Source organism: Amyelois transitella, chromosome Z (assembly GCF_032362555.1).
Source record: "Amyelois transitella isolate CPQ chromosome Z, ilAmyTran1.1, whole genome shotgun sequence".
In the NCBI taxonomy this organism is placed as follows: Eukaryota; Metazoa; Arthropoda; class Insecta; order Lepidoptera; family Pyralidae; genus Amyelois; species Amyelois transitella.
Window position 1 is genome coordinate 2,997,718 of NC_083535.1, and position 17,444 is coordinate 3,015,161.

General features: G+C 35.6%; 1 protein-coding gene across 5 annotated transcripts in view; it reads left to right on the top strand.

Annotated features, from left to right (window-relative positions):
* Nucleotides 1-17,444, top strand: part of LOC106130562 (protein furry) — a 137,085-nt gene that overhangs the window by 74,291 nt on the left and 45,350 nt on the right. For all 5 annotated transcript variants that reach the window (XM_060953642.1, XM_060953644.1, XM_060953646.1 and 2 more), the window contains 3 exons: nt 2,767-2,886; nt 13,895-14,028; nt 15,676-15,777. In XM_060953642.1, coding sequence (XP_060809625.1) covers nt 2,767-2,886; nt 13,895-14,028; nt 15,676-15,777 — 356 coding nt within the window. The remainder of the gene's footprint in view (nt 1-2,766; nt 2,887-13,894; nt 14,029-15,675; nt 15,778-17,444) is intronic.

Genomic DNA, 17,444 nt, shown 5'->3' on the forward strand with positions numbered 1-17,444 from the left:
TTCACGGATCCGTATATCAAGAAAGTCATTCCTTAAGCCATTATAGAGTCAATGGTATGTTAGGTATAATTCCATATGAACACCGAACCTGCAATTTATAGTCTCTCGAAAACCTAGCCAATATAAGTACAAAGCCCATAATATATATAAAATATTTAATATGGGCATGCAGCGCTTCCCTTCCACAACTCCTGTAATTACAGATACATTACTGTAGGGACACTACGTACTTTATAGGTACGTCCTCGCTGGAATTTAATTTTGAATCACAATCTATTTTGTCAATAGAGACATGATTACTTCCAATGTAGCGTCCAGTATAATTATCATACGTTTCCCGAAATGCGTAATGAATTGAGAACTGATTAAGTTTTCGAATTATACTGGAACGGTATGCAACAAACGCATATTTGCGATAGTTTGTCGATACAAAATGTCGAACTCACCCAACGCAGTATGGCAATTTTTCCACACCACAAGCTCTCCAATAATTACAACGCTAACGGGACCTAAAAATCGGATCTTTTACGCTTAAAATGCTTCGTGCCGTCCCGACCATAACAACATTAACATCTGCTGGGGATAAACGGATTAATTCGATGTAATCATAGTTTTGTTTTGCAATGCTTCGCGTTAGTAAGATTCTTGTCCATATGCTAGATTTTTCATTAGTAAAAACACGTTTTACCTCTGAAGAATCCAACGTTTTTTTAAATCGATATAATCAGCATTTTAAATGATAATCATGAGGCTTTTACATGTTTTAATTAGAAATCAATACCATAAATATTTAATATACAGTATTTTACCAATCTATAGACAAGAAAATTTAAATATTAGTGATTTAAACCATTTCCTCTATTATACTTTGCATTGTTTATCATTATTCGAGTCGTAGCACTAAACAAATTTAAAATGAACTAACTCGGACTTATAATTAGAACAAAACTCATACCACGTAGCTGAAATCACAGCAACTGATACAGTTTTACTTTGATTTCAGTGAAATCATTAGTCCGCCCAAACGAGATTCACTACGTGCAAAACCGCGACCAAAGGCTAGTCGTGAATATATTTATATTGGAACAATCGGGCCCGACGCGGCGCAGAGTTAATTGATTCCACGTCGATCAAAGCTTCGTTTTTAAGTGGACTTGTCCAATATCGGCAATTAGGTTTGCAACGGATTTCCCGGATGCGCTACAAAGCCTTCACAATTTTATTTCTGCACTATTACATCGCCGAAACTCAATGGAATGTCACAAAGGGCAATTCCGACTAAAATTTTAAGTGACTCTCAAAAAAAGCGTGCGTGCACGTATAGCGAACGTGAATTTCATTATTCGCCGATTTAGTAGTGCGATATCCCCAGTATAAAACTGGACAACAAACTTTTTTAGGCTTAGTTTTTTATTTCCGACAGACGCATTCAATTCGTTCAAAAATATTTATTGCATTTTAATCAATGGACGCAATCTGATTTGTTCCAAGACGAAATTATAAATTGTGATAACTAAAAATCAATTTTTTAATTAAATTCATCTTATCTATATAGAACACCTCTTCATCTTCTAGAAAATAGATATTTTAATTTATTGCTTCTTTGATTATAATTCAGATATTTCAATAAGTTTTCTTTGAAAGCGGTCTTAATTGTAATTGCATTCTCTACAAGATTCGAGATAAAAATACATTTAATAGGTGCACAAATAAGCAATACAGTCTAGAATATAAATAACGATGGCCATCTGATTTCCAGTATAAAGGTCACTTCACATGAGCTCCGACCCTGTAAATACCTGCGAAATTTTTCCACATAATTATTATATAATCAGATCTCAACCTATTCTTATATACCTAGCTTTAAAGAGACCTCTTAATAAATGCTAGTTGAAGGTCATTCCAGAATTGATCTCATGCTTTCTATGAATAACAAAAGATCCGTGCCTTGGAAAGTACATAAATTACTGATTCTTAATACATACATACATACATACATATGATCACGTCTATATCCCTTGCGGGGTAGACAGAGCCAACAGTCTTGAAAAGACTGAATGGCCACGTTCAGCTATTTGGCTTAATGATAGAACCGAGATTCAAATAGTGACAGGTTGCTAGCCCATCGCCTAAAAGAGGAATCCTAAGTTTATAAGCCTATCCCTTAGTCGCCTTTTACGACATCCATGGGAAAGAGATGGAGTGGTCCTAGTCTTTTTTGTAATAGTGCCGGGAACCACACGGCAAATGATTCTTAATATCGTCACGTTTTCTCTATAGAAACGGTGAAGGCACGGTGTGGTTTACACTTGAATCTACTTCTATCTACTTCACGGAAATCTTACTTACCGTCGACCGCTTGCCTGGCATTAACAAATAACAACTTAATTAAATTCAATAAATCTAAATCTTATTTGCTCATAAAGCCATAAGTATGATACAAGTAATACAGAAGATTGGAAGTTCCTCCTATATAGAAATTATAGCTAGCCCGCCATGCCTTCGACCTTGGTACATTGTCCTTAGATACACGCAGATGATGTATCTTTTATCGGTGAAATAAATTTCATAATCGGTTAAGTATTTTCAAAGATAAGTCTTAAAAACAATAAAAGTTACAAATTTTACCTTTTTTTAATATAGCATTGAATACAAAAATTACAAAGCAAAAAAGCTTAATATTTCAAATATAAAGTTTTTTGCCTTTTTTTTATAAAAGTTTATGTTGTTAAAATATTGAATAATGAAAAATGTTTTTGCCTACAGATGAGAAAGGCCGAGGCACCCTGGACGCCCTGCTCTGCACGACGTACTGCCGCTCACAACTGTACCTCTCCAGGCAATTGTCCCAGCTTCATCCCGAGCTCACCATGCCTATGTTCTCAGGTACTTATTGGTTCTTGATCTAACGTCATAGAGATACCGTCTTTAATAAATAAATTGGAGATTCTCCAATATGTAGAAAACTGGTATGTGGTATAGGAGGAACAATAAAATATATATATTTTTGTAATTATTTTTTGCCAATGACGTTTATAACATTAGACCGCCACTTTCAAATTCCGAGTTCAACTCCTTCGACTAGCTTATATTTCTCTCCCCATTGGTTCAGGTACATAAACCCATTTACAGCGAACAAATGAATTTTACTGAAATTGATTAACTCAGTGGACACCAAAAACAGAACGAGTGTGGTATAACAGTGCAATACGATTCAATAACGGATTTTGTCATTAATATCCGCTTTCGCACCGCTCTGCATTACGTGACGGGATTACATGTGTGAACTGTGAATTGTCACTATAAGACCAGAGTAAACACAGGAAACGATAGTGCAAAGTGCTTTTCATTTTTATCTTTTTCATTGGTTTTTGTTTTAATTCTATTGAATTTACAGGCGTTTTCCATAAGTACATAACAGCCACGCTTTAATATAGTCGAAGATCGAAATTGGTATTTAAATGTACACAGAATAGTCTGGGGGGTAGAGATGACATTATGTGGTATAAAGGATGGTTATAGTTAGAGAGACCAGCTAGCCCACATCGGCGTGGCCCTTTTAGCGTTTAGTGCATACGTTTCAGTCGCACCACCCCACTCCCTTGGACAGCGAAGCCCTGCGGATTGTGTGTAACATGCCTTAAGGGACGTTTCTCAAAGGTTTACTTCATATTGTAATGGAAAGGAAGAAAAATTTATTCCACTTCTTATGTTACACTTCAATGACATTAATGAATATTTTGGAGGGTCAAATGATTTTTATCATAACTCCATTGGTACTTAAGCTTGTCCATACTAATATTATAAATGCGAAAGTGAGTTTATTTGTTTGTTAATTTTGTCTTCGCGAGATATCTACTGAACCAATCGTGTTTACGTATATAAAATAAAGAGTCTGGGGAAGGACATAGAAGGAGAAGGACTTTTTATCCCGGAAAATACTACTGTTTTTGTGGAATTTTCGCTATATAGTAGGCGCCAAATTAGCGCGGGTCAAGCTGCGGTTGAAAGCTAGTAACATAAATTGCGCGCGTAAACGCTTTGTTTCTTTTCTCTGAAGGAAGAACAAAGCTCTCTTGACATATGGATTGTCGATATGTCAATGAAGAAAATTAACGGAAACATATCGACACATTTCGCTTTTCCTCGCACTTTCTCATGAGAAACCGCGAACGTTCATACGGCGGGAGATAATTGTCGACAGCCTGTCATTCAAAAGGGCTATTAACTCTACTAAATATAAATTTCTCTTTTCCATTTTTTGTTCAATGGGAAGTACTAATATGACCACCCCTTTATATTTTGCAGTGCAACACATGAATACCTACTTTACTAAATTTTACCTACATCTTCGCCTTACGAAAATTTGCGCTACTTACAAAAAATACAGGTTTTCGCAAATCCCACGGGAACTTTAGTTTTAACGGGATAATAATAGTGATATTTCAAGAAAATTAATTCGTTTTTTTTTTTAATTTCTCGTGCACACTGCATTTGTACAAAATGTTTAAAATAATGACAATACAATAGATTATAGACAAGCTACAAAAAATATACCGTTTTCAACAAAAATTGTTACCAAAAGTGCCGCTCTCTGACAAATTATATCACTACATAGTATAAAACAAAGTCGCCCATTTTGTCTGTAGTCCCTTCGTATGCATAAAACTTTAAACCTACGCAACGGATTTTGATGCGGTTTTCACTTATAGAAAAAGTATTTTCTCCGACAGGTTTTTATATATAATTGAAATACATTGAAACTATATTAGCTGAGTTATAGCGATTTATGTCCAAGAAGTCAGAAAAAAAATCTAATTGAAGATTGCATTTGTGCGTGCGCCGCTTATACCGTTGGATACAAGTAAGAACAATGTATAGCAAAAACATTGGTCTTTATTAGTTCTACAAAAAAGTCCGCGATGACATATATCCAGCTTTTTTATTTAAGTCACAAAAACTACTTTTCTGTATTAAAAAAACATTTAATTCGTTGGGTGATGTTTAACTGGTGATATAACCAATAATACATATATCTTTATCAAAATAAGTAAGTTCATCATCACGAGCATTTAATTTAGATTATTTTTGCAGTTTACAGTGTGTTATTTAGACATATAGTTTAGGAGATATCACGATATTAGTATTGCGGCACGGTACGGGCCGGCCGCGGCGGCGGGGGCAGCGACGTTGCAGGCTTAGATTTGAGCGTTGACTGTTTTTCACATGGCCAACTGTATGTCGCTCTTTCAAGAGTAACCTCTCGAGAAAACATGTTTGTATTGTCTCATGACAAAAAAGCTGTGAACGTTGTATATAAAGACATTCTGTAATATAATAATTGTTGTAAAGATAAAATAAAAATGTAAAAAGTAAATAAGTTTAAAATGTAGGTACACAACGTTAATCTTCTAAAAATTTTTTCCAAAAACTGATAGGGGGGCGGGGCGATCAAAGAAGAGTCACAGAAACCAAAAAACATTTTAATATTTTAAACGCGGTTAAGGGAAAGAGAGGTTATTGTGAATTGAAAATTAGTATCCAATATGTGTTGGTGCGTTGACTGTATTTGTCGAAGTAGCGGGATACACGTAAACGAAGTTGCGCGGGTCAGCTAGTTGTTGTATAAATCTTATTACATTTTCACATTACCCAACACTGGTTTATTAAAAGTTTTGATTCACATCCATAAAAAAGGCGGTGTAATTGCGAAGCCGCACGGCACTGGCTGCTATGGTTACCCGCCGAGGGCGCGGCTTCCACCAGACAGACGAGAAAATGATAAACAAGAAAAAATTGTGAAGAGGCCACCTGATACATATAAAAATTTAAGCAGTCTTGCAATTAGCCAAAGAATTCTTACGACTTGAGGTAAACGTACATACTAGCACTGAAATTTATAAAAAGTTCCGTCGGTGATTTTCTACCTTTAAAAAATATAAATCTAATTCAGTTTTATCGACAGGCAAATCATATACTGCTGTCTGGTATATTAAACCTTTCGGTATCTCCTATGACGAGGGGCGCCTGGGGAGACAAAAACAATAACGCAGCATCAAATTCCATAGACGAGTTGATGACTGATAGACAGTCGGCCGGAAAAACTTTGCCAAATAGATATTCAATTCAATATCTTTATTGCACATCTAAAAGTACATCAGTATTTAACATCGCGTCTAAAGTATTTTTTGTTTTAGAACCTACTTCCTTTTAGACATTTTCAAATTCTTCTGCTACCTCCTGCTGCTACCGATGATTTAAGTTTTGATAAAATTTTAATTGTAAAAATATGTACTATGACAGTGAAATAAAAAAAAATATTCAAGACTCAGGCTAGTCAGAAAAGTTCGTTTTACATTATGCCCTGCCCGGTATACTTTGTGTATCACAGGCAAGCACAATAACGTTTAAAAAGAAATTGACATAAAACTAACTTGCCAACTGCAGCCATATAAATTCCATGTATCCCGATTGATTCAATAAATACCTATACACAAATTCATATCACCAGCTTACACTCAAAATTGTAGCACTATCTACGCGTGCCTAATGCTACGTCGTAGGCGCTACAAGTTTGTAAACCACTCACACTCGACGCCATGGCTACCATGCATTCCGTGCATTACATAATCGCTACGGATTACTTAGTATTTGTAGACGCTACGAAGTGCTACGAGATTGTGCTACGAACTATGAGGAGTGGTTTTACATCAATTTGTTTTAATTTTAAGCGATATAGATAACCCAAAGGAAAAATTAAATATAAAGTTTCCCAGCTTTCTTTGATCCAAAATATGTTTTTTACTTGAATAAATCATTTGAGCTTACTAAAATTATATGTTCTAACTATAATATTTGACCGACGAATAGATTCAAACTAGGTACTTTGAACATCTTCATTCACAGCGATGATGATTTAGTTCCAAATAATTAGTAGCGCGGTCATTTAAGAGGTAATATCGTTTCTCCATACAAACTATTACATTTATCACTTAAAATTAAGAATATTTCTTACCAAAGTGCGAGCAATCTTTGCTGCCCAAGATGCGCAATGTTGTGGAAAAGACAATTTATTTCTCTAATGCCTATCTAAAGAATGATTGACTGACATATAAAAGTACAGCCTAAACTGGTCAAGAGATTTGGCATGTGGCCTTATGTGGTCTGTGGGTGCACTAATAAAGTATTTTTCGAAATTGTTACAGGAACGGAAATTTTCTAGTTAACCTCACGTAGGCTATTACTGACACCATTCTCTATTCCCTCTTAAACGTTCTGGAGATATCAATTACAAATACTAATTTCCACTGTGTAACTAGGGCCTTTACGAATCAATGCCAAATCTCAATTATTTAACCGAGAGCCCTTATAATGAGGTGAAGTTTATACTTTTGATATTATATCTCGTTTATTTCTTTTTTATTTATATCATTTATCTAAGAAGGTAATATGCCTACTAGGTATTGTGTTATGGCATAATATAGTTTACTTTTTTAATATTATCCTCCGAAATTGTTCAATGGACTAATCGTCCATTGCTGAGGAAAGGCTTCTCTTTTCTTCTTCCATAAAGAGAGATGGTATTTTGCAATCCACAGAGAAACATGTCAATGTGATTTCGTCCCGAGATCTCCATTCTTCTTCCTTCTTAATTTTATTTTTATAAGCTTGAACTTAGGAGGTTTATATATATACTATATCTTTGTCACAGATAAAATTTTCGTAAATTTAGTTCCCCTCAATACAGATAAACACACTACGCATCTAATTACATCTATATGATTTTCCTTTGTCGAAATATAGCGTATAGTTTCTGCATAGTTAGTAAGACTGACTCATCCCAACTGAACCCACCCATATTGTTAAATCATTATACTTTTTCTATACTCCCTCACCTTTTGCGAAAATTTATTATCTCACAATGCAAAAAACATATCATCAGATTAGTTACATCAGTATTATTGTCCTTTACTACCCTGCCGAAAATAGAGTATAGCTTCGCCATAGTTAGTATGGGTGACGGCATCGCAACTGTACCCTCGCATATTGTTACATCATTATACCTCTTCTATACGTCCGACGTCCCCCAGCGTCCGGATACATCCCCACGCAATCAAAATCCGTGCAAAACAAATTCAAACAAGGACGTCGCCGACGATGATTTTCATACATACATCACGTTTTTCTCCCTTGCGGGGAAGACAGAGCTGACGGTCTAAAGGACAGCTGGATAGAAAGGTTATGGTGGAATTGAGATTCAGATATGAGTGGTGACATGTTGTTAGATCATCGCCCAAAAATAAGAACGCCAAGTTTATAAGCATTTTTCTTGATTGACTTTAAAAGTGTACCGTTGGTTTCTGGCACTTTAGAATAGGATCCCTCTCTTTGCCATGGATGTCGTTAAGGGCGACTAAAAGGATAGGTTTATAAACTTAAGATTAACTTGTCACTATTTGAAACTCAATTTCATCATTAAGCCGTACAGCTGAACGTAGCTTTTAAGTCTTTGTGAGACTGTTGCCTCTGTCTGCCCCGTAAGGGATAAAGACATTATTATATGTATGTATGACTTTACAATCGCTAAAGCGCTATCATACTATATTCTTTCTCTTCGCTGTAAGACCAACATGAAATCTTGCACTAGATAAATTTACTGTTTTCCCATGATATTTTTTCGTACGCATTATAATCATAGCTCCGTCGTTAAGCTCCCCGATTGATTACAAACATAGGTGGTCACAATGAAGCTGCAATATGGACACAATGTTACAGTTTCGATATATATTAAAAGATTTCGTGGAATCATATTTTGAATCACCATTTAGATTGGTTTCTGTGTAACTAGTCTGGCCAGAAAAAGAGCTTGTGCTTTATTTTTTTTCTTTAGTTCAAATTTAGAAACTATATTGTTCAAATTCGGCTGGTACGTTTATAAAACTAATTATCACCGTTACTAAAGATTCCATGATGTATCAAAGAAAAAACCTAGTGTTTGTTTGCCAGCTACAGTAAATTATAAAAGTTAATTAATGGAAAAGCTTATAAACATGGGTATTCTAGGCGATGGGCAAACAACCTGTCTTTATCTTAATCTCAATCTCATCAAAGCCTTTTCTAGTTTAATCAGCTCAATAAGAAATATATACCTAATACATGTATGTATGTATTAATAAAGTGGACCCACCGCTACCCCTCCAAACGCCAATTTCGTAATCATCAGAGCCATCCGTAATTTCTTTAAACGCGCGATGACGTTGATGCTGATTGAATCCTATATTGTCCGATATAATGACATGTCCACGTGATTTGGCTTAACGACTGACATCTGCCGATAACACTCGGATCCAATTTGATCCACACCTCACAGTATTAATCAAAGTTACTGACAGAAACGGCTTTATACAGCGCATTTGAAACTGCGAATAAAAAAGTAATTGAAGGCTGCCACTAGCGCACCGGCGTATGTTAGGCTGTTTTATGTATGGGACGGTGAATTTGTATTTATGTTATCACTGTGCGAGTTCACTCAGGAAATGTTTATTTATTTTGTTGCACATATTAAGGTCAGGAAGGAAAGCTTGTGATATTTCAAAGGCCAGTAGAAGGCATTATTTTTTTTTTGTTTTTTTTTATATCACTTAATTGATAGGAATCGGAATAATTGTTGGAGTTCTATGCGACTATAAATATCATTTTAGTCATGACTTAAAAAATTTATTACTCATATATTCGGGTCAATACAATTAGAAAAAAATGGAAAATGTTGATCAGAAATACGAAATCGTAGATCAAGACAAAAAGTTTTATCTTCGATTTTCCTCGAAATTTGTGACGAGTTTCCCCACAACACAAGCTAACACGCCGTGGCTGTTAAAAGTTCTCTACTTATTTTTATGCGATAAGACGTACAATAACATTATTATTTATTAGGCACTGTCCCTTTGCCACATGTAACGTCCTCGGTTTCACACTCTCGGGACGTCTGGCCTCCTAATGAATTCCATTACATTCGTCTACGCAATTACATTATTAACTTTGACTTACGCTGTCTTTCCTAAACGCAATCGCACCCCCTGAGTGCTTGTATTAATCCAGCTCTCAAGAACACTAAGGTGTATGTATATGTTAAAGTTGGGACAATAATTAAGTTGCATAAAAATGTTTACTCTTTCGCAATTTCAGTTATATTTTGAAAAGTTTCCGAACCTCTGCAGCCGGCCAAAACTGTCTCTTTTTCTCTCTTCTTGTTGTTTCCAGTTTTTCTCTCCTTTTTAACCGGGCCTTGGCATTCCTTTCCAATACTGCGATGCATTTACTTCAACGTTGCTTTCAATGATGGCGGCTAAACCCTAATAAAGCTTACAAAATATCCGTAAATTTAAGTTGATTGAGCATTTAATTATAAAATTTAATTCAAAGTGTCTTGTAAAATCTGACTGACTTATTTCCTGGTCGTTTTAACACACAGCAAACTTACAGTAGAATAACAAGTTTCTTAAAACTTGGGAGTACCTTCCGGTAAAGTAATTATTATGCTTGTAAAATATTTTTATTATATAAAATAGTGAACTAAATGCAAATTTAATAATTGGCGAATGACCATGTCATAAAATAGCCAACGCGCTAAGGGGAGAACCCTTTTGCCGTCATTTCCCCCACCCTTTGAAGTCGACGCGTCATCATTGACATAGCGGCTTTACTATTTTATGTATCTATAACTATCACAGTCAAAACAGACAATGTAATGCGTATTATATACAAACATTCACACGAAACATTACTATTCTCCTGGAAGGGTGGGCAACGGTAAATCATTCCACTTGCGAAGATTATGCTCTTCATGCAAGCTCGACTGTTTCGGGTACCTACTCTTGACCTGACCTTTTGCCGGGACATCCAGGATTTGATCAAGCTACGTTCTTCTACTCGCACATTAAATAATAAATGATTGATTGTCACAAGTTAGCAACAGCAATTCAGACAAGGCGGGAAATTGCCTGAGTTAACCTTTGTAATAATAGCATAGTCTTTTTTAATAAGCGTGCGACGCCGCTCACACTTCTAAGAAATATGCAAGTGTTACGCGGCACGTTTTCAAAGGAGGAAATTTAAAGAAACATTTGATGATTAAATACTTTACAGTTTACAGTTACAGTTTAAGAAAAAAAATCCTATGCAAAAGCAATATTGTTTTTAATTAGTCTTTGAAAAAGTTTTACAGAGTTGAGATCAGCGATCGATTCGGAGGCGATTCTTGTTTAATTGTAACAATAAACCTAAGACTTCTAGCATTTCATTCGTACAGTATCCCTTAGATGTCTAGCAATTTCCCGTTTGTAACAATTGCTGTAATTAGATTTTATTGTTTATTAAAGTATGTTTTGACTGGACCTCGGCGCACTGCAGACAGGTTGCAAAAAACATCGCCAACAAAATGCTATAGTTTCAATAGATTTCACGAAATAAACGGTGCCAACGCTAATTAAGGGACATCAAAGGAATACATTATAGTCTCGTCGCTCCTGCCCGTGCCATATTAAAAGGGGCGATTCAATATCCGACATTGCAAGCTATTAGTGCCAGTTATGAATGACAAGTAATTAATTTTACTTGTAACAGTTTATTGTGAGCACACATATTACATAAAAAAAAACTTAATTCAATAAGTAAGGGGATTTTTAAAGAGATGAGGTAAAGGAAGAGGCAAAAGTGATTAATCAAGATTTCAGACTCAGTGAGAAATCACAATAGTACTATGGCTGGTTAGCCATAGTACTATTGTGATTTCTCACTGCGACTGCGTTAGTCGCTTTGTTCAAAAGAAAATACAGTTTGTGCTTTATATAAACGCACAAAACACAAAGTTATTCGAGAAACATCAACACATGTTTATCCGGTCGCATTTTGAAGATGGAAACCTTTTTATGGAATACACGAGGCCTCCATTATTTTATCGTGTTGCAAAGGGGCGACTAGAAAATTGCTTGCACACCAATCAGTTTGTATCATTATTACGATCCTTTAGGATCTATAATTTTCGTTACTGTTTATATATTCAGTCACCTTAAAAATCACAAACATGATGCATAAATTACTTTTATTATGCGTATTTTACTCTTTTTGCAGCAGCATTTATTACTCACGTGAATCCCATCAATTTTCCGAATCGGTATAGAATTTTTTTTAGCCTGATTGGCCAAACAAATGTGTAATTTGAGTTAGATTTCTCAACTCTCCTAATCCGTTTTATTTTTCACTTCTTCTGACTTGTGACGCGTCACATAGCGTAGACGTGCGTGGTCTCAAGGAAAATCAACTTCGAAATACTTCCACTCCTCAAGATTCACATTTTCTATCCTAATATGTTGAAACAAAATAGTTATTTCGTAGCGTTTAAATTACTCTGGTTACTCGTGCCTGCGTAAATTCGTATATCCATTACGCCACGCATCCTAGGTGGTTTATACGGCAGCTCACCTAACCACATTATACGGCCCTGGGGACCGCGTTAGGGCGAAAAGCTAAATGTGTGATGCGATCCGATGCGAATCCAACCGATATCTTTCCATAGGGCGAAATCACACGTTTTTAATTTCGCCCACCGTTTATTTCTGACTATGGTATTTTGAAGAGGGAGTTACTCTTGTGTGTTACAAATGTGGTCAATGTGTCAAACTATTTTTTGATAATCATAATGTTAGAAAGTCAACTTAGATTTTGTAAACAGACTATGTTGAAATCTATCACAAATTACACATTTGTTTGGCCTCACGCTAAAAAAAATTCTATACCGATTCGGAAAATCGATGGGATTCAGTAATTACTATAAATGTTTCATAGACGAACACCACAAAAAGATTTCTCGCGGCGCCGGGGCTTCGACGATATTTAGTCGGTTGTATTTTTACATCAATCCGTAAAAACTTTGCTTGCACCATATATGCATACCTGCGTTGCCACATATTTCATGAAAACTTGTAGACAAAAACATTAACACTACGTTGACTCCTTGTTTTTCAGCGTTATGGTCACAATAGATAACAATTATTCACCAACCGGCTGTGGCTTGGCTGTCGTAATCGAACGTGATGAGCACAATTAGTAATAAAATATTTTTTACAAGTAAGCAATAAATACTTAATGAAGTGAAACAATCTATTGTAATCACAAATATTAAATCGAATCGTTGACACATCAGTACCAATTATTTAATAATATTAAAACCTGGTAAACGATACATAACTGTGAATAAAAACATATCACTATATAAATAATTTCCGTCGATCTGCGCTGAAAGCCTTTAATTACATCCGCCAGGATTACATTAGCGTAACGCACATTACAAGGATGATCTACTTGTACACGTACAAGCGTTTAAGTTATTTCTTGCATCCAATCATTTTGTCATTGGAATACACACCTTTTATGCCAATACCACAGCTTTTAGAGCCCATAAAGGCTTATGGGCTTTAAAAGCTTTCGACCCATTAATATTTAAAAATATAATATCAATATCCATAGTGCTTGTTAATGCTAAAAGCCGCTAAATGAATTATAACATTTAACTTTACATTATTTCATCTAGCTATTTGCGTAACTACTAAAGCCAAGTTTTCATGCGTTAGTCCGTTTTTCGACAACTTGTTTCTTTCTTATTGAGTTTACTAGAGATTGAAAGAAGCTGATTTTATTATTTTTTTATTACTGATATCTGGCCACTAAAGCAAAATATTTGCGAATCCGGATAGGTTATAAAAGAAACAAAACTCTCAAAACTCGAGAATTAAAAAAAAACAGTGAAATGGGAATGTCGAAAAGGGGACGTCCGTTATTAACATGCAAAGATAAGTAAAAATTAAAAACAAATTATTAATGTGTTTTTTAAAAACAGAAATCACGGAGCGGTTCCAGACGGCTCGCACGGAGGTCAGGCAGCTGCTTCTCCAGTATCTGTACCCGTGGCTCGTGAACATCGAACTGGTTGACCCCAACGTTCCGCCCGCCAACCCGCTCTCCTACATACAGGTAAATGTAATCACTGCACATCCTGACTTGTATTGAACAGTCACTTTACATAGCTTGTAGATTTGTATTGTCAGTTGATATTTTCAAAGATTTCAGTAAAAGACGGCTTTTCATTTACTTCGCTTTGTTGTGCATAGATTTAACAGAACACTATTTGTAGCTAATATATATTATAGATGGTAAATAATAATAATGAACCCTGACTTTCAATAACCATTATCAGGAAAGCCTATGGTCATATCGGCATCGCATTCATCCCGCATTTTTGATCAACGCATAAATCAAATTTTTTAAAGGGTTCTCCCATAATCCACCTACCTAAAATGAACATAGACCGGTTGGATAATTGCAAGTGCGCTGTACTTAAAAGAATTTGTAATTTGATTTTGATACGCCAGCCGTCAATTTACTGATGGAGCACCCTCGGGCAATCGACGTCCCTACATTGTTTTATTTTTAAAAACTTGATTGCTGTAACATTAGACACTGACAAACTTATGATATTTTAACATGTCAGCTGGCGAAATTATCTATATCTGAATTGTATAATCACGAAATGCATAAAAACGTAGATGAAATAGTTACCTATATTTTTCAAATTAGTCCTCTTATTATAATATATTCCTCACAAAAAATATTTAAATGCTCACAGATTGAGCTCTTTCAATTCATCGCCGATTTCTTTTCAAAGTGGTTTTCTACGAAATCACTAACGAGGTTTGGAAATAAATTGAACAAATTAGAGGATATATTTACGAGCCGACCTTTTAATATTATAATAGACTTAATTCCCTTCTAAGAAATATAGAAGCGAGCAAGTCGTCCCATTTATTTGCCCTGAAAATAGAGAGTATTCAGTTTTAAAATGCAAAAAGATTTATAACAAATATACTTAACAGTAAAGACCAAGCCGGATAGGTATCGGGCTTGCCGATTCACAACACCAGAAAGCTCACAGTCTACTAAAGACGATAAATTACTTTCATCTCCCTTCCTTCAGTGAACTATGAGATTTACTTAACTGAGAAAAACAGAGGAGAAAAGTCGCGATAATGCTTCTCCTTCCTCCTGGAGCTATTCCCGGTTACATTCTCACCTCTCTCGAGAGAGGATACCGGAGTGCGTCCTTTAACGCTTATCGCGTGCGACACATTTTTATCTTTTTATGTCTAAGGGATTTCCCGGGTTGGATTGGGAAGTGAGTTTACACGCTGCTAATTAATCTCCCTAAAACTTGTGGCGTACTTCGCCCTCTTTAATTAAGTTGACCTTACTGGTCGTTTGATCTACGACCTTTTGTCTTTTGGAATTCCCTATGGGTAATTGCTGCAATTTGGTAGTATTTGGCGATGATTAATATGTATATCCATACTGATTATATTGAAAAAAGTATTTGTTTAACTTTTATATTCGTGTCTGTATCGAATTAATACATTTACTGCTGAACTGATTTTATAAAAATAGGCACATTTGAATAGTCCTCCTAGAGTAACAATGGCTACTCAATTCTAGGAATTACAGAAGCGAAGCCTAACAAACACTTTTTTATATGAAAAAGTGATATTGATCACATATTTATTTTCTGTGTCTCGGCACATGTACATATATTAATCTTTCTAATACCTAATGTTTTTGTAATAATGACAGCACTACGCGACGGAGGCGGGAAGAAGCGGCCGCAGGGAGGGCCTGGGCTCGGCTGAGGCCACGGAGATGGTCCTCAACAACTTGTTCTACATCACTGCAAAGGTAAATACTAGGAGGGAACAATACTGAATGAAAATAGCCGCTGTTTGAAATTATCTGAGCTTCCTATTTATTTTTGTGTCATATACAGAACCAGTATAGTAGGGTGACGCCTTAGTGATAAGCATAATTAAATATCAAAGGTCTATTGTTACAACTAACACAATGTCGCTGCATTTCAGCGATATTGTGTTAGTTGTATGAACGTTATATGAACAAACTAGTTTGAAATTTCTTCCTTTGTAACAGGATTTTCATTTAAAAATTCAGATGTACACTTATTATAAATAATTAAAATACAGTCACTCGTACTAGGTGAAGTTGTATGAGTAAATTAATATGAAACGCATTCCGGGAAAACGCGCGTGTCGCAGCCTTTTAATGCATAAGCGAATTGTGCTCAAAGCATACAATATTACAAAGTTGCGTCAATGCAAAGCTCGCGGAATTGTATGGGCCAGCGTGACTCCTTTCAAATGTGCCAGGCTCGCGAAAACTCGATCCGAATATTCTGGATTATTTGGAATAGTAAATGTTCGGCGACAGAACATTTTGATGTAAAATATTTCTTTCATTCGAAACGATATGATGAATCCGTGAGATGAGACGTGCTCCTCCCTAGGGTGGTTAGAACTGGGACAAATACCAAAAATAGATAATAAATCAAAAGAAAAGATGTACACTCGACAATGCTGACTCCCGTTCATCTTTAAAAATATTACATAGGTATATAGATACACAGGAAATACAGATTTTAAAATATTTCAACATGTCACGACCAGTTTTACTAAAACGCAATACGAAATTCAAGTACGGAAGTAAGTATATGGATGTGTGGCGACTGTTGGCGACGCCTCGCCGCCCAAGGCCCCAGAATTCTACTGACCCCGAGGTAAAAAGGGGTTAAGTCACAAAATCCAAATTTTAAAAAGAAAAATGTTTTAGTACTTATTAAATACAAGTTCGTTATAGAGAGCAAATCCTGAATTTAACCGTAGTTTATCCAGGGTTTCAATTTTGTTAGTTTCTGTTTACCATAGAACATAGCTGTAATTTTTTGTTTTAAATATCCCAGAAAAATACTTTATGTAGTTTAGAAAGAAACGCATTAGTGTAAATAAATCTATCTAAGATAATAAAAAAATTATAAATGGAATTGATTTTCGACTTTAATATATAATTATTATATGCTCAGTGATTCCACTGGGCATCAATCTAGACCACGTCACATAGAACTAGAGAAAGCATATTCTGTTGCCATTTTTCCCCCTCATGTAAAACAATACTAAATTATCGAAGATGCAATAGATAAAAAGAAGATTACAATTTAACCTCCTTTTATATCTGCGGCGGCAGAATCGGCAAGGGGTGGGCGGATAACACGGCGGGATTGCGCCCGCACCTATGTTTGCCCCATCGTACCCTATCCGTCAGCGCGACCTTGCTGCTTGTGTAAACTAACAAACTACACGCATATAGTCTACTTTCGGCACGATTCAATTACTTGGCTCTTGTGAAAACATGTTGATAATTTCTTCGTCCCGAAGATTCCGGTTTTATACGAAAATCCTTTGACTCAACTGATATATTTGTTATATAAATAAAAAATCTATTTCTATTCAGATTCAGAATCCTTTCAGGAATTTCGGATGTGTACTGAACTGATAGTT